Raw genomic sequence first — 16,005 nt, forward strand, 5'->3', positions numbered from 1 at the left:
CCTATTGAAGCTTCATCACTAGCAGAGCAATAAAAATTATCCAAACTTATCTTACTCTTTCCAAACAATGACAAAGTTCTTTCATTCTGGAACTTCACTTTATGCTCCAAACATTTTAGTCTACCACATAACTCATGAACTATAGGTATTGTCAAATCAACGTGTTCAGAGATGGTAGGACACACGTTTGCAGTAGGTGAGACTTGAACCCAAGCCTCCTAGCTCCAAAACAAAAACAGAAATTGTTGGAAAAACTCTGCAGGTCTGGCAGCATCTGTCAGGAGAGTCTGAGGAAGGGTCACTCGACCTGAAACGTTAACTCTGATTTCTTTCCACAGATGCTGCCAGACCTGCTGAGTTTTTCCAGCAATTTCTGTTTTTGTTTCTGATATATAACATCTGCAGTTCTTTTGGTTTTCTCCTAGCTCAGAAGTTAGGACATTACCACTGTGTCACAAGAACATTTAAGAATGAAGAGTTGTCATGAAAACCAACGACATTGGCCAACACAGAGATTGAAACTGTGACCCTGGTGGTACATGGTGGTAATAATACCAACAAAGCTAACCATCCACAAACTCATGAACTCTGTCCTTTCAATCCTCTTCAGGTTTTTCAGTACTTGTCTCCTTTGTTGAGAGAAACTTTCTCTCAATGGGTTATTTGGTTTATGATGGAAAGCATGTATTTCTGAGTGACAACAAGTTTCAAAATTATCTTCCTTAATCAGTTTGTCCAAACAGACTTTGTCATTTAATTGTGTGTATGAATCAAGACATCAGGGAGGTTTAGCCCTCTTTAGCAGCTCTTAAAATCTAAATCTTGCTTTCCACACTGCACATCTCACCTTTCTTGTCTTCCAGATCACGTATTGGTGTTTTTTTTATTGAACTTTTCACATTGAAGCTTCAGTAGTTCATTAGTCACGGTTTTTAATTCTACACTCAACCAACTGTTCTGGTTCAAAACATTTCTTACAATACTTCATAGAGACTTCTGATACTTGAAGCTTATTAAGTTTAACTGAGAATCTATCAATTGAATTTGCTTCCACAATTTCATCACAGACACTTGAAGTCCCTATTCAGTTGTTTTACTGCCTGTGAGTAATGGTCAAGTGTTCCCACCAGTTCACATTTTTTTCCTTTGATCAATTTTTCAAATTTGTCTTTCATGTGAGAAAGTTAATTCTCCACATTGATCAGTTTTTCCTTTAATTGCTCATTAACAACAATAAGTTTCTCATGTTTAGCCACAGTAATTCTGAGGAGTTTGGCAAGATCAGCACGATCAATAAACTGCCGCAACCCAGTCACTGCTATAGTATCAACCTACACTGGCCAAATACAAAATTCACCCTTTCAATATGTGAACTAAGAACAATTGTGAGATTGTGTGCAAATGCTAGGACTGAACTAAAAGTGGGAGTTTAAGCAAGTCAGGGAGGGAGGTATTTCTGTGTCTTGTTCTAGCCATTTTTGCAAGGTGTTGGTTTGTAGTTGAGGTGCCGCTGATTAGACCTAAGAGAGGTCAAGGTGAAGACTGGGCTTTGTTGAGGAGGGTGAGCAACGACAAGCTAAGGGCAAGACCTTCTTTTTCCCCTAAGTAAGCGAGTTGTTAAAGGGGCAGACATGGCAGACAGTGGAGGGGTATGCTTCTCCTGTCAGATGTGGTCCAGTGTCACTGTTGGCTCCGTCTGCAGGAAGTGTGTACAGCTACAGCTCCTCTCAGACCACATGGATTGGTTGGAGCAGAAGTTGGACAAACTGAGTGTACAGAAGGCAGAGAGTGTGATGGATAGTAGCTTCAGGGAGGCGGTCACACCGCAGGTATAGTCAGGTAGATGGGTGACTGACAGGAAAGGTAGGCAGCTAGTGCAGGAGTCACCTGTGGCTATCCCCCTCTCAAACAAGTATACCATTGGATACTGTTGGGGCCTAGCCTCTCAGGGGAAAATAGCAGCAGGAGTCAGGTCTATGGCACCTTGACTGGCTCTGCTGTAAAACAGAGTATTGCAAAGACCAACCGAGCAATTATGATAGGGGACTCTGTAATCAGGGACACACACAGCCATTGCTGGAGCTGCGAGCAAGATTCCAGGATGATGCATTTCCTCCCTTGTACCATGGTCAAGGATGTCTCAGAGCTGTTGCAGCAATTTCTCAAAGGGGAGCACGAGTAGCCAGTTGTACACATTGATACCAACGACAAAGATAGAAAAAGGGATGATGTCCTGCAGTGTGAATATGGGGAGTTAGGCAGGCAGTTAAAAAGCAGGAGCTCAAGGTAGCAATCTCTGGATTACTCCCAGTGCCACATGCTAGTGAGGGTAGAAATAGGATAGGGTAGATGAATGTATGGCTGAGGAACTGGTGTTGGGGACAGGGATTCAGACTTTTAGATCATTGGGATATTTTCTGGGGCAGAAGTGACCTGTAGAAGAGGGATCCTGCAACCACACGGGATAAAAATGGATTTCAACAGCTTCCTCATTTCTCCTCCCCCACATTATCCCAGTCCCAAGCCTCCAACTCGGCACCACCCTCCTTGGGCCCTATCACCTTCTCCCTCACCTTCCCGCCCTACTTCCCATTTATCTTTCAGCCCCGACCCATAAGGCTCATTCCTGATGAAGGGCTTATGCCCGAAACATTGATTCTCCTGATCTTTGGATGCTGCCTGACCTGCTGTGCTTTTCCAGCACCACACTCTTGACTCTGCATTGATTTCAAAGCAGGAGGCCTGACAGATAAGGCAGATGAGCTCAGGGCTTGGATGGGAACATGAGACTAGGATATCATAGCTATTACAGAAACATGGCTAAGGGAGGGACAGGACTGGCAGCTCAATGTTCTGGGGTACAGATGCTACGGGAAAGATAGAAAGGGAGTCAAGTACATAATCATTTTGATTAGAGAAAACATCACAGCAGTATTTAGAGAGGATATTCCTGGGGAAGTGTCCAGTGAAGCTATATGGGGGGAGATGAGAAATAAACTTAGGGTGATCACCTTGATGGGATTGTACTACAAGACCCTCAATAGTGAGAAATTGAGGACCAAATATGTAGGGAGATCGCAGCTAATTATAAGAATAATAGGATTGTAATGGTAGGAGATTTTTACCTTCTGAACATAGACTGGGACTGTCATATTGTTAAGGGCTTTGATGAGCAGAAATTTGTTAAGTGTGTTCAAGAAAAAATTCTCAATAAATAAGCCCCTGTAGAGAAGGGGAAAACTCAACCTCCTCTTGGGAAATAAGACAGAGGCAAGTGACTGAGATGTTGACTGAGAGGCAAGTGATTAGAACAAGGCCAATTTTGATGGTATTTGACAGAAACCTTTCAAAAGTAGGTTGAGGGATGTCTGCCAAGTGGGAGACTTTCAAAAGTGAGATAACGAGAATTCTAGGCCAGCATGTTCCTGTTGGAGTGAAGGGGAAGGCTGACAGGAGTAGGGAACACTGGATGATAAGAGATGTTGTGGCTCTAGTCAAGAAAACACAGGCATATGTCAAGTGTAGACAGCTGGGATCAAGTGAATTCCTTGAGGAGTATGGGCAGTGTAGCACTACACTTAAGAGGAAAATCAGGAGGGAAAATGGGGACATTAGATAGTTTTGGCAGATAAGATTAAGGAGAATCCAAAGAGACTCTACAAGTATATTTAGGGCAAAAGAGTAACTAGTACCGCTTAATGATCAACAAGGCCATCTATGTGTGCACACAGGAGATGAGTGAGATCCTAACCTAATATTTCACACCTGTATTTACTGTGGAGAAAAATATGGAAGCTAGGGAACTCTGGGAAATAAAGTGTTATCTTGAAAACAGTTCATGTTACAGAAGAGGTGGTGCTGGATGTCTAAAATACATAAAAGTAGATAAATCCCCAGAACCTGACCAGGTGTATCCCAGGACACTGTAGGAAGCTAGGGAAGAAATTGCAAGCCCGCTAGCAAAGATATTTGCATCTTCAACAGCCATAGGTGAGGTTCCAGAAGACTGAAGGTTGTGCCCTTATGCAAGAAAGGGTGTAAGAAAAAGCCAGGGAATTACAGGCTGGTGATCCTTACATCAGTGGTGGGTAACTTGTTGGAGGGGATTCTGAGAGAAAATATCTTCATGCATTTGCACATGAAATAGTTTAGTTGAGGAAAGCTGGTCAGCATAAATGAATTGGGCCGAAGGGCCTGTTTCCATGCTTTATGACTCCATGACTCTAATTCCTACAGCGACAAATGTTTACCAAGTCACTTTGTAACTGTACAAAGAGTAATATCTTCAAAATCAATAATAGTCTTGAATAACTTCAAGAATTATTTTCTTTACTTCCTTATCTATGCTGTCAACTTTAAGCAGCAGCATCCAAATGTGAATTAGGCTGTTTTACCGTTTCAAGCAGTTTGTACACCTGATCTGGCTGCTTCAAGGGGTTTCATGTTTTCTACATGTAAGCCTCAGGGTCAGTTCATAAGCAGCGAGAGTTGCCTTTTTAGCTCTCCCATAAACTGGTGAAGACATAGCTTTGAGCTTTGTCAGTCTGTCTGCTCTGCATGAGCAGAGTCCACCTTTCTGCTAATTACATGGTGTAATTAAAAAAAACCCTCAACATCCCTTTCTTCCAATTTTGGGATTGCAGGGACAATTTCAAAACAGCTCCAGATTAGTATCTTTGCTGAGTTCATAGAAGACAATAGCAATTTATTGTCACGTGAATTTTTACAAAAAATACTGTAAAAAGTGTTATTTGTCTTACCATAGCACCTAAAATAATGATAAATCATAAATAATGAGTAAACTTAAGTAAACATTCAGCACAGTTCGATTAATGGCACTTTGGTACACTAGAAAACTGAGCCGAAATCACCAGGGCACGGTGAGACAGGACGACCAGGCTGGGCTGTTGGAAGACCCGGAAACTGCTGAAGTAGACCTTCACACTGGGACAAGATCCATCATCGCCTTTCCTGGAGAAGACTGCCACACCGGGAGATCACCCTGCCAGTCTCTAGGAAGCCAACTCATTGCTGATCCTGGGCCAAGAGAAGATACTTTCTGCTAAAGTTGTTAAAAGAAGTCAAGGTACCATGATAAATGCAAACTTTGTTTTTAAAATCGTGATTAAAAAATAACGCAGTTGGAATAGATGGGCCGAGGAACCCACATGTTGCTCTGCTTATAAAAAAAAATCAGGAATCTTCCCTTCATCATTCAAAGTTTTTCTTTAATTGAAATGCCTTTTCCTCACTCCCTTCTGCCTCCTTCCTCTTTTTAGGATTTTGAAATGTCCTTTCTCAGTCCCTTTCCCTCTCACGTGTTTCCTAATGTGACCCTTTGAAATTCTAGCTCTAGCCCTTTTCATTCTTACTGATTCTTTGCTCCTGCTACCTTGTCTACTTCTAGTTCTACACGTCCCTCAGATTTTCCCAATTCAATAGCAGATTGTTGGCCATTTGTTGTCTCTTGGCATTTGATCTAAATTCAACTGTCAGGAAATACTTTTCACAGTCAGTGGAAATTGTCTTTAAACTATTAACGTTTATCCCAATCTGCTATAAAAACACTTACGTTTCAAAACAGTACATTACAGTTATACATCACTATATATCGAATCATAGAATCCCTACAGTGTGGAAACAGGCCGTTCAGCCCAACAAATCCTCACTGACCCCCCGAAGAGCAACCCAACCAGACCCATTCCCCTATCCTATACTTACCCCGATTAATGCACCACACCGGCACATCCCTGAATACTATGGGACAATTTAGCATGGCCAGTTCACCATAACTTGCACATTTTTAGACTGTGGGAGATGATAGGAAATCTATGCCAGTACTTTCATGATTTATTGATCCCAGCTCCAATTATGTATTTTTCTTTTACACAACAGATTCAACGCTAGAACTAGTCCCCAAATATTTGTTCTAACTGAGATTGGAGGGTCCTCAGTAATTACACTCCTCCGCTGAGCATGACAGTGGTAGAGCCCATTATGAAAGCCATGTCGACTGCATTTGGTTTAGTATCAGAAACAATTGAGCCAGGTTTCTTTGGTTTACAAAGAATAACTGATTTATTACAAAATAAAGCTTACCAAAAATGCAGATTATCAAAAAGGTTAAGAACATGTAAGGACAGAAATAACACAACACAAAAGGGGACCATTTGGCCCCTCTTGTCTATGCTGATCCAAAGACACCTAGCTGCCCTTTCTAATCCTACCTTCCTGCACACAACTTATGCTTCAGCAGTTGAAACTTTATTGCTGGAACAGCACAGCAGGTCAGGCAGCATCCAGGGAACAGGAGATTCGACGTTTCGGGCACAGGCCCTTCTTCAGGAATGACATTCCTGAAGAAGGGCCTGTGCCCGAAACGTCGAATCTCCTGTTCCCTGGATGCTGCCTGACCTGCTGTGCTGTTCCAGCAATAAAGTTTCAACTTTGATCTCCAGCATCTGCAGACCTCACTTTCTCCTCGAAGATTATGCTTCAGCAGCCCAAACCTGACAATGAGGTAATAATGGGTAACTGCCAAACCATGGTTGAATACCTCAGAAAACACATGTGGGGTGGGTGAAATTTTGTATTGAGAATGCTAATTTATTTCATAAATTGTAATAACTAGATGACATGGAGTTCCTGCAAGCAACCAATTAAACACTGTCAGTCTTTGGGGATGTGCATGAAGTCTTGTGATACAAGACCCCTACCTCTCAATACTGACCTGCTATGAAGCTTTGTGACATGCCAATGTTAATATCTCCTCCAAAACAGAAGCAACTGAACAAGTTCAGGGTCTACTGCCTGCATCAAAGTTTCTTATTCATTCAACAAGCCAATCAGACTCATAGAGCAAAAATACTATTCACATGACATGTATTTTTCAACTGATTGAGAGAAATATTGGTAGTTCCTCATTGAAATTACTAATTAAAAATGATTTCTGCGCCCATTATACACTGTCATAGGGTCACGATGATCAGAAAAAAAAGGGCTCTTTGTGAAGTTTAATACCTTGAAATAAAAAAAGGAAGCCCACTTTAGATACAGGGATGCAATTCTAAAGTGAAAGCTGGTCGTTGGAGGGGGATGCAGGATCTGCAGTGATGCATGGGGTTGCAATGTTCTGACCTGTCTCTGAGTATTGTGTGTGTATAAGAGAGAGTCGGCTGTGCGGCAGGAGTTGCATTGCTGTGCAGTTTGTAGCGATCCTATCTCGGGTCTCAGGATCAGCTGCCAGTTGGCCAACCTGCGTCTGTCTCACTCGGTGTCTGAGGGAGGGAGGAGAGCAGAGCAGAGCAGAGCTGCAGTGGCTGGATGTTCACTTGGAGCTCATTCCACACACTCGGCTTCAGGGGAGGCAGGCTATCGGCTCTGGATGTGGTTGATGCTGCTGTGCTGTACCTGGAGGGACGATCGGATGGGAGAGGAGGAGGGTGGGTTGTACCAGACACTGCAGTTATTAACACTGCAACACTTCTACCTGGTTTTAATTAAGAACTTCACTGTCCTGAGGTCGATTCAATTGCATGTTATCGTTCGAGCTGGTTGAGAGCTGCATTTTATTGTACTCCGCCAAGTTCATGCTGTTTGTATTTCTTTCTGGCTGCATGCTTTAGTGGGCTGTATACTGTATTGTCTGGCTGCAGGTCGCAGGCCTTGCTGGGCTGTATTCGCTTGTATTGTGCTTTGTGTGCTATCTCTGCTTGATGCTGGTCTGGGCCTAGTTGTATTGAGTTATACTGCACAGTGTGTGTCACAGGTCTGTCTGTCTGTCTGTCTGTCTGGCTGTAGCCAAGGTGGGCTCTATATTGGGTTGTGTGAAGTTACTGAAGTGTGTGTTAATATTCTGTTTTGGGTTGCAGGAGGATGTTTGCCGTGCTGTGCAGGATGTGGGCGCTCTATCTATGATGGTCAGTATCTCCAGGCTCTCAATACAGACTGGCACAATGCCTGCTTTAGGTAAGCATCCAGGTTCCCTGAGTGTGTGATTGTGTAAACTCTGTCTGTATCCTTGGACACATCAATAACCTTGGACTTTTTTTTATTCTCTGAATGTTTGTATTACAAACTATGGACTGGAAGGGAGGCTCAGCAGCACTACCTCAAGGGCAGTTAGGCATGGGTAGCAAATACAGGCCTAGCCAGTGCAGTCCCCATTCTGCTAAACACAAACATTTTAAAAGGTTTTTTTTTTAAAGATGCAACTCCTGTTTATTTTGTAAGTTACATTCATTACATAGTGCACAGTGGCTGCATTGTCAATGGATTTTCCGAACACTAATGGTAATTCTGTTACATTTCCTATGTGTGGAAAAAAATGGTTGGAAAAAATGTCAAAAGAACTTTTGCTTTCCTCTCTATTTTGAGATGTTAGAAAATTAATTTTTGAGCATCATGACACTGGGCTGGAAGCAGTTTGAATTAAGTGTTACAAATGTAATTGCAATGTTATGGCCAGACAGTTGTACGATAATTATTCTAACAATATTTTAAACAATGCACAACAAATGTGTGTACCCTCATGTATAATTACATGAAATACCGTATGTGTACTGTTGCTAATCTTCCCCATGTCACTGGTTTGAAAAAACAAAAGTAAGGAAAATAACGAGAACATTCAATAGTTCCGACAGCATCTGTGAAAAGATAATTTTAAGGTTTTTTGACTTTTTTTCTGTTTAGAAATGGAATAGAAACAAGCAGAAATTGCTAGAGGAAACTCTGCAGGTCTGGCAGCATCTGTGGAGAGAAAGCAAACATTCAGGTTCAGTGACCTTTCATCAGAACTAGTAGAAGTGAGGAAAAGATGGTCTATAATGATGGTGAGGCTGGAATAAAGGTGGAGATTCTGCTCAGAGGAAGAGTAACGAAGTCAGGCAAACAAAAGAATGAATAATATGGACCAAAAGATGAAAAAGGGGTGGGCTGTGCTGAAAGCAGCCAAAAGTGAGGACTGCAGATGCTGGAGATTAGAGTTGAGAGTGTGGTGCTGGAAAAACACAGCAGGTCAGGTAGCATCTGAGGAGCAGGAGAGTCGATATTTCAGGCAAAAGCCCTTCATCAGGAATGAGCAGCCCATGTCAAAACATTGCCCATCCACACATCCCAGGCCAAGGACAAGGAAGAGGATGCTGAGGCCTTCAACTTATTTTCCTTTAGAAATGGAACAGGTTTTTAAATTGGATGGTCTACACTTGAACCAGACTGGAAATAACATCCTTGGGGGAAGTGTATGCTACTGTTGGGGAGGTTTTAAACTAATGTGGCAGGAGGCTGGGAACCAGAAGAGAGGACTAGTAGACAATGACGTGGAAACTAGAGACTGTAAGGATCATGAAGTTAGCATTACCAAGGGGAAGAGTAGACCGAGAGCAGATGAGTGCAAACGAACTGGCGGCCTGAAATGCATATACTTTAATGCCAGGAGTATAGTGGGTAAGGCAGATGAATTTCGGGCTTGGATTGGTGCCTGAGAGTGTGACGTTATTGCGATCACAGACTTGGTTAAAGGAAAAGTATGATTGGCAACTGAATGTTCCAGGATGTAGATGCTTCAGACAGGACAGGGAGGGAAGTAAAGGGTGGGGGGGGTTGGAGAAGTTGCATTGCTGGTCAGGGATGATATCACAGCTGTGCTACAGGAGGACACTATGGAGGGCCTCAGCAGTGAGGCATTATGAAATAAGAAGGGTGCAGTTACATTGTTGGGGCTGTATTACAGGTCTCCCAATAGTGAGCGTGAGGTAGAAGAACAGATAGGTAAACCGATTATGGAAAGACTTAGAGGCAACAGGGTGGTGGTGATGGGAGATTTTAATTATCCCAACATTGACTGGGACACACTTAGTGGCAGAGGTCTGGATGGAGCAGAATTTGTAAGGAGCATCCAGGAAAGTTTTCTAGAGCAGTATGTCAATAGACCGACGAGGGAAAGGGCCATATTGGACCTGGTGTTGGGGGAATGAGCCAGGCCAGTTGTTAGAAGTTGCAGTGGAGGATTTCTTTAGGAATAGTGACCACAATTCAGTAAGTTTTAGAATACTCGTAGATAAAGATGAGTGGTCCTAGGGGAAGAGTACTAAACCTGGGCTAAAGTCAATTATATCAAAATTTGGCAAGAGCTAGCAAGTGTGGATTGGGAGCAGCTATTTGAAGGGAGGTCCATATTTGGTATGTGGGAGGCTTTCAAAGATAGTGCAGGGACGGCATGTCACTTTTGAAAACAAGGGATAGGAAAGACAGATTCGTGAACCATGGATGACAGGAGAAATTGTGCGACTAGCCAAGAGGAAAAGGGAAGTGTAGATAAGGTCCAGGCAGCTAAGAATAGAATAGGCGTTGGAGGAATATAGGAGAGTAGAACCAATCTTAAACATGGAATCAAGTTGGCTAAAAGGGGTCATGAAGTAACTTTAGCGAGCAGAATCCAGGAGAATCCCAAAGCCTTTTATTCTTCTACAAGAGGCAAGAGGGTATCTAGAGAAAGGGTTGGTCCACTAAAGGATAAGGAAGGAAGGTTATGTGTCGAACCTGAGAAAATGGGTGAGATTCTTAATGATTACTTTGCATCAGTGGGACATGATGAATGTCGAAATGAGAGATAGAAATTTGTTTACTCTGGATCATATTGACATAAGGAGGGAAAATGTGTTGGGTAGGCTAAAGGATATTAAGGTGGACAAATTCCCAGGCAGGATGGGATCTATCCCAGGTTGCTGAGGGAGGTGAGAGAGGAAATAGCTGGGGTCCTGTTGCATCCTTAAACACAAGTGAGGTGCTGGAGGAGTGGAAGGTTGTTCATGTTGTCCCCCTGTACAAGAAAGGTATTAGGGATATTCCAGGTAACTATAGACTAGTGAGCCTGACGTCAGGGGTGGGAAAATTGCTGGAGAAGGTACTGAGGGATAAAATCTATTTATATTTGGAAAAGAACAGGCTTATCAGTGATAAGCAACATGGTTTTGTGCGGGGAAAATCGTGTCTGAGCAACCTAGAGTTCTTTTGAGGAAGTGACCAAGTTGATAGATGAAGGAAGGGCTGTAGATGTCATATTTGTGGACTTTAGTAAGATGTTTGATAAGGATCCCCATGGTAAACTAATAGAGAAAGTGAAGTCACATGGTGTGCAGGGGGTTCTAGCTAGGTGGATAAGTAGTAGTTGAAGGGAGTTTCTGGAAATGGAGGAAGGTGGCCAGTGGTGTTCCACAGGGGTCAGTGTTGTGGCCACTCTTGTTTGTGATATACATAAATGATCTGGAAGAGGGCATTGTTGGTCTGATCAGTAAGTTTGCAGATGACGCGAAGATTGGTGGCGTAGCAGAAAATATAGGGGACTATCAAAGAATACAGGAGAATATAGACTGGAGAGTTGGGTGGAGAAGTGGCAGATGGAGTTCAATCCAGGCAAATGTGAGGTGATACATTTTGGGAAGTCTAATTCTAGAGTGATCTATACTGTAAAAGGAAGAGTCTTGGGAAAAGTTGATGAGCAGAGAGATCTGGAAGTGCAGGGCCATTGTACCCTGAAGGTGGATAGAGTGGTCACGAAGGCATATGGTATGTTTGCCTTCATCGGACGGGGTATTGAGTATAAGAACTGGTAGGTCATGTTAAAATTGTACAAGACATTGGTTCGGCTGCGTTTAGAATATTGTGAACAGTTCTGGTCGCCACATTACCAAAAGGATGTGGATGCTTTGGAGAAGGTGCAGAGAAGCTTTGAGGATGTTGCCTGGTATGGAAGGTGCTAGCTATGAAGAGAGGTTGAGTAGGTTAGGTTTGTTTTAATTAGAAAAAAGGACATTTGAGGGGGTCCTGATTCGAGGTCGACAAAATCATTTAGGGTATAGACTGGGTAGGTAGAGCCAAGCTTTTTCCCAGGGTAAGGGCTTCAATAACGAGAGGTCCCGCGTTGAAGGTTAGAGGTGAAAAGTTTAAGTGGGATATACATGGAAAGTATGTTACACAGAGGGTGGTAGGTGTCAGGAACGCGTTGCCAGCAGAGGTAGTAGACTCTTTTCAGGTGTATCTGGACAAATGTATGAGTAGGTGGGGAACAGAGGGGTACAGATCCTTAATAATTGGACGATCGGTTTAGAGAGTGGATTTGGATCGGCTCAGGCTTGGAGGGCCAAAGAGCCTGTTCCTGGGTTGTAAATTTTCTTTGTTCTCTTTCTTTTGAGCAATTGGAAGGACTGGGCAGTGTTGGGGTGGCTAGAGGGTGGAGCTGTGAAGGTGGATCACAAAAAATTAAAGGGAAGGCCTGTGATAGGGTGGAGAGCAAATGAAAATTTAATATCTAAAAATTGGTTTTTAAAAAAGCCGAAGAAAGTGGTGTTGGAACATGTCAAGAAATGAAGGATGTCCAATGAGGTATAAATAGCTGGATAGCAATTGGCCAAATGAAAAGTTAAAAAAGAAGCAAACAAAAGCTGAACCAATGAAAAATAAACATGAAATGGAGGGAGGGTTGATGCTTGAAAATTGTTGAGCCCAAATGGCTGAGTGGAGAGAGGCTCCATTTCTCAAGGTTGCGTTGGGCTTGATTGGAAAGCTGTCACAGGCAAAGATGCAAAGAATAGTGAAGGACAATCAGAGTGGGACTCTAAAGAAAACTCAGGATCATGCTTTCTAACTTTTGTACACACCAGGCAAAGGAGTCCATGTTGACAGATAGGACTGTAAGAAGTACAGGGATTCAGAGGGGCCTCTGTGTGCATTCTCATTGATCCTTAAAACCAGCAGGGGAGGTGCATAAGGTGGTTAAGGAGGCAAAACCAGAAATTGCTGCAAAGCAGGTCCAGCAGTATCTATAGAGAAAAAGCAGCGGTAATGTTTCAAATCCAGTGACCCGTCTTCAGATTTGGAGTTTTACTAGGTTTTATCTTATTTTAGTGATGAAGAAGGCATATGGGATACTTGTCTTTATTAGTCAAGGCAATTGATACAAGAGCAAGAAGATTATGATGAAGTTGTGTATAATGTTAAGCCACAGCTGGAGTATTTCTGCTCACCACATTCTAGACAGGATGTGATTGTATTGGAGGGGATACAGAGGAGGTTCACCAGGACGTTGTCTGGGCTGGAGTGAGTCTGCTATGAAGGGAGACGCTTAAAGGCTGGGGTTATTTTCCTTTCGAACAATGAAGGCTGAGGGAAGGTCTGATTTTAGGCCTACAGAGTTCTGAGGGCATAAGCAGGAGGCACTTTTTTTTTCCCCTCCTCTTGACCTTGCTGGGGCTGTTTGGTTTTCTTGGGGAGCAGTACAGTCTGGATGTTAGGTAGCGGTCCATCCTGTGATCTAGTGAGTCCTTGCAGAACTCCCCAAGGGTGGTACGGTGGCACAATGTTTAGCATTGCAGTCTCTCAGCGCCAGAGACCTGGGTTCAATTCTTGCCTCAGGCAACTGTCTGTGTGGAGTTTGCACGTTCTCCCAGTGTCTGCGCGGGTTTCCTCTGGGTGCTCTGGTTTCCTCCCACAGTCCAAAGATGTGCAGGTTCAGTGAATTGGCCATACTAAATTGCCCATAGTATTAGGTGAAGGGGTAAATGTAGGGGAATGGGTCCGGGTTGGTTGCTGTTCAGAGGGTCGCTGTGGACTTGTTGGGCCAAAGGGCCTGTTTCCACACTGTAAGTAATCTAATCTAAATCATTGTGGGTGGTGAGTTGGAGGGGATGAGATGATGTGGGTCATTTTGTCATGGGCCATGTCACTGGCTGCTTCCACGATTTTGCCAGTGGGTAGGAAATCAGGGGCTCTGGCTTTGGTACACTCTGTAGTGACAGTCACACAGTAGCTGGAACATGAAGCTACAGACTAGCTCTGGAGGAATGGGTCCTGACTTTGACTTGAATAGGTACCAACCGTCAAGGCCCTCCCTGTCATGAGGACTGGTATGGGCTCTCCTCTGTCCTGCGTATTTTCTTGTTCTGGGTAAAAACAATGACTGCAGATGCTGGAAACCAGATTCTGGATTAGTGGTGCTGGAAGAGCACAGCAGTTCAGGCAGCTTCTGTCTGTTTTTGTTCAGTAATTTGTTAGAGCAATTTAACATACATAGTCATCGAAATGTACAGCATGAAAACAGACTCTATGGTCCAGCTTGTCCATGCTGACCAGATATGTTAACCTAATCTAGCCCCATTTGCCAGCACTTGGCCCATATCCCTCTCAACCCTTCCTATTCATATACCCATCCAGATGCCTTTTTAAATGTTGTAGTTGTACCAGTCTCCACTTCCTCTGGCAGCCCATTCCATACACGCACCACCCTTTGTATGGAAAAGGTTGTCCCTTAGGTCTTTTTTTATATCTTTCCCCTCTCTCTCCTTAAACCTATGCCTTTTAATATTGGACTCTAGTCTATAGTTCCCTGGCTTGTCCTTACCACTTTTCTTAAATAGTGGCACAACGTTAGCCGACCTCCAGTCTTCCAGCACCACCCCTGTGGCTATCGATGAGGCCCAGCAATCGCTTCCCACAGAGTTCTAGGGTACACCTGATCAGGTCATGGGGATTTAACCATCTTTAATTCAGTTTAAAACAATACAAAGAAAGAACAACCAAAAAAATTTTAAAACCCAAACCACCCACATGGACAAATGTATCAATATCTTAAGAAAAAAAAACAACTAGTTAACTAAATACATAATAACTAACAACAAACTAAATAATAAAAAAACGCTCAGCCAAACAGAACACTAACTCTCGAATGTTGAGAGCATTAATTTTCACCTATTCATAGTTTGCAGTTCCCCCTCTCTGGATATTTGACTCATAAAACACAATCGTTACAGCTATGTAAAAGCCCTAGTTAGTGTGGCAGACAAATCTCTGTCCAGGTATTCCAAAAAGGGCCGCCATGTCTTATAGGAATTCTCAGTTTTGTGGCATACCATACTTGTGAGAAAGTCCAGGGGTATATGCTCCATAACACTTTTTCGCCAGCCCTAGAGGCCCAGGTGATTTTCGGGTACACAATCTAACAAGATATTCTTTCTTACTGAGAGAGTGCGGATGTTAAGGGGTTTTGTTCTTATGCGCATAGAGTCCTAGAGATGTACAGCATGGAAACAGACCCTTCAGTCCCACTCGTCCATGCTGACCAGGTATCCCAATCCAATCTAGTCCCACCTGCCACCACCTGGCCCATATCCCTGCAAACCCTTCCTATTCATATACCTATCCAGATGCCTTTTAAATGTTGCAATTGTACCAGCCTCCACCACTTTTTCTGGCAGCTCATTCCATATACGTACCACCCTCTGTGTGAAAACGTTGCCCTTCGGGTCTCTTTTATATCTTTCCCCTCTCACCCTAAACCTATGACCTAGTTCTGGACTCCCCCACCCCAGGGAAACGACTTGTCTATTTATCCTATCCATGCCCCTCATGCTTTTATAAACCTCTATACGGTCACCCCTCAGCCTCCGACGCTCCAGGGAAAACAGCCTCTCCCTCTAGCTCAACCCTGCAGCATCCTTGTAAATCTTTTCTGAACCCTTTCAAGTTTCACAACATCCTTACTTTAGGAAGGAAACCAGAATCACATGCGATATTCCAACAGTGGCTTAATCAATGTCCTGTACAGCTGCAACATGACTTCCCAACTCCTGTACTCAATACTCTGACCAATAAAGGAAAGCGTTCCAAATGCCGCCTTCACTATCCTATAACTTTGTCGAACGCCTTACTGAGGTCCATATAGATCATGACCACTGCACTGTACTCATCAATCCTCTTTGTTAATTCTTCAGAAAAACTCAATCAAGTTTGTGAGACACGATTTCCCACGCACAAAGCCATGTTGACTATCCCTAATCAGTCCTTGCCTTTTCAAATACATGTACATCCTGTCCGTCCGGATTCCCTCCAACAACTTGCCCACCATCGACGTCAGGCTTATTGGTCTATAGTTCCCTGTCTTGTCCTTACCACCTTTTTCTTAAATACTGGTACCACGTTAGCCAACTTCCAGTCTTCTCCAACCTTCAGTCC

General features: G+C 43.3%; 1 protein-coding gene across 1 annotated transcript in view; it reads left to right on the forward strand.

The window, feature by feature from the left end:
• Window positions 1-7,273: 7,273 nt before the first annotated feature.
• Window positions 7,274-16,005, forward strand: part of LOC122564111 (LIM domain kinase 1) — a 63,549-nt gene continuing 54,817 nt past the window's right edge. The window contains exons 1-2 of the mRNA XM_043718681.2: window positions 7,274-7,442; window positions 7,872-7,968. Coding sequence (XP_043574616.1) covers window positions 7,385-7,442; window positions 7,872-7,968 — 155 coding nt within the window. The 5' untranslated portion in view covers window positions 7,274-7,384. The remainder of the gene's footprint in view (window positions 7,443-7,871; window positions 7,969-16,005) is intronic.

This window comes from Chiloscyllium plagiosum, unplaced genomic scaffold (genome assembly GCF_037043375.1).
Source record: "Chiloscyllium plagiosum isolate Xiang-an unplaced genomic scaffold, Cpla_swu_hap1 HiC_scaffold_31, whole genome shotgun sequence".
In the NCBI taxonomy this organism is placed as follows: domain Eukaryota; kingdom Metazoa; phylum Chordata; class Chondrichthyes; order Orectolobiformes; family Hemiscylliidae; genus Chiloscyllium; species Chiloscyllium plagiosum.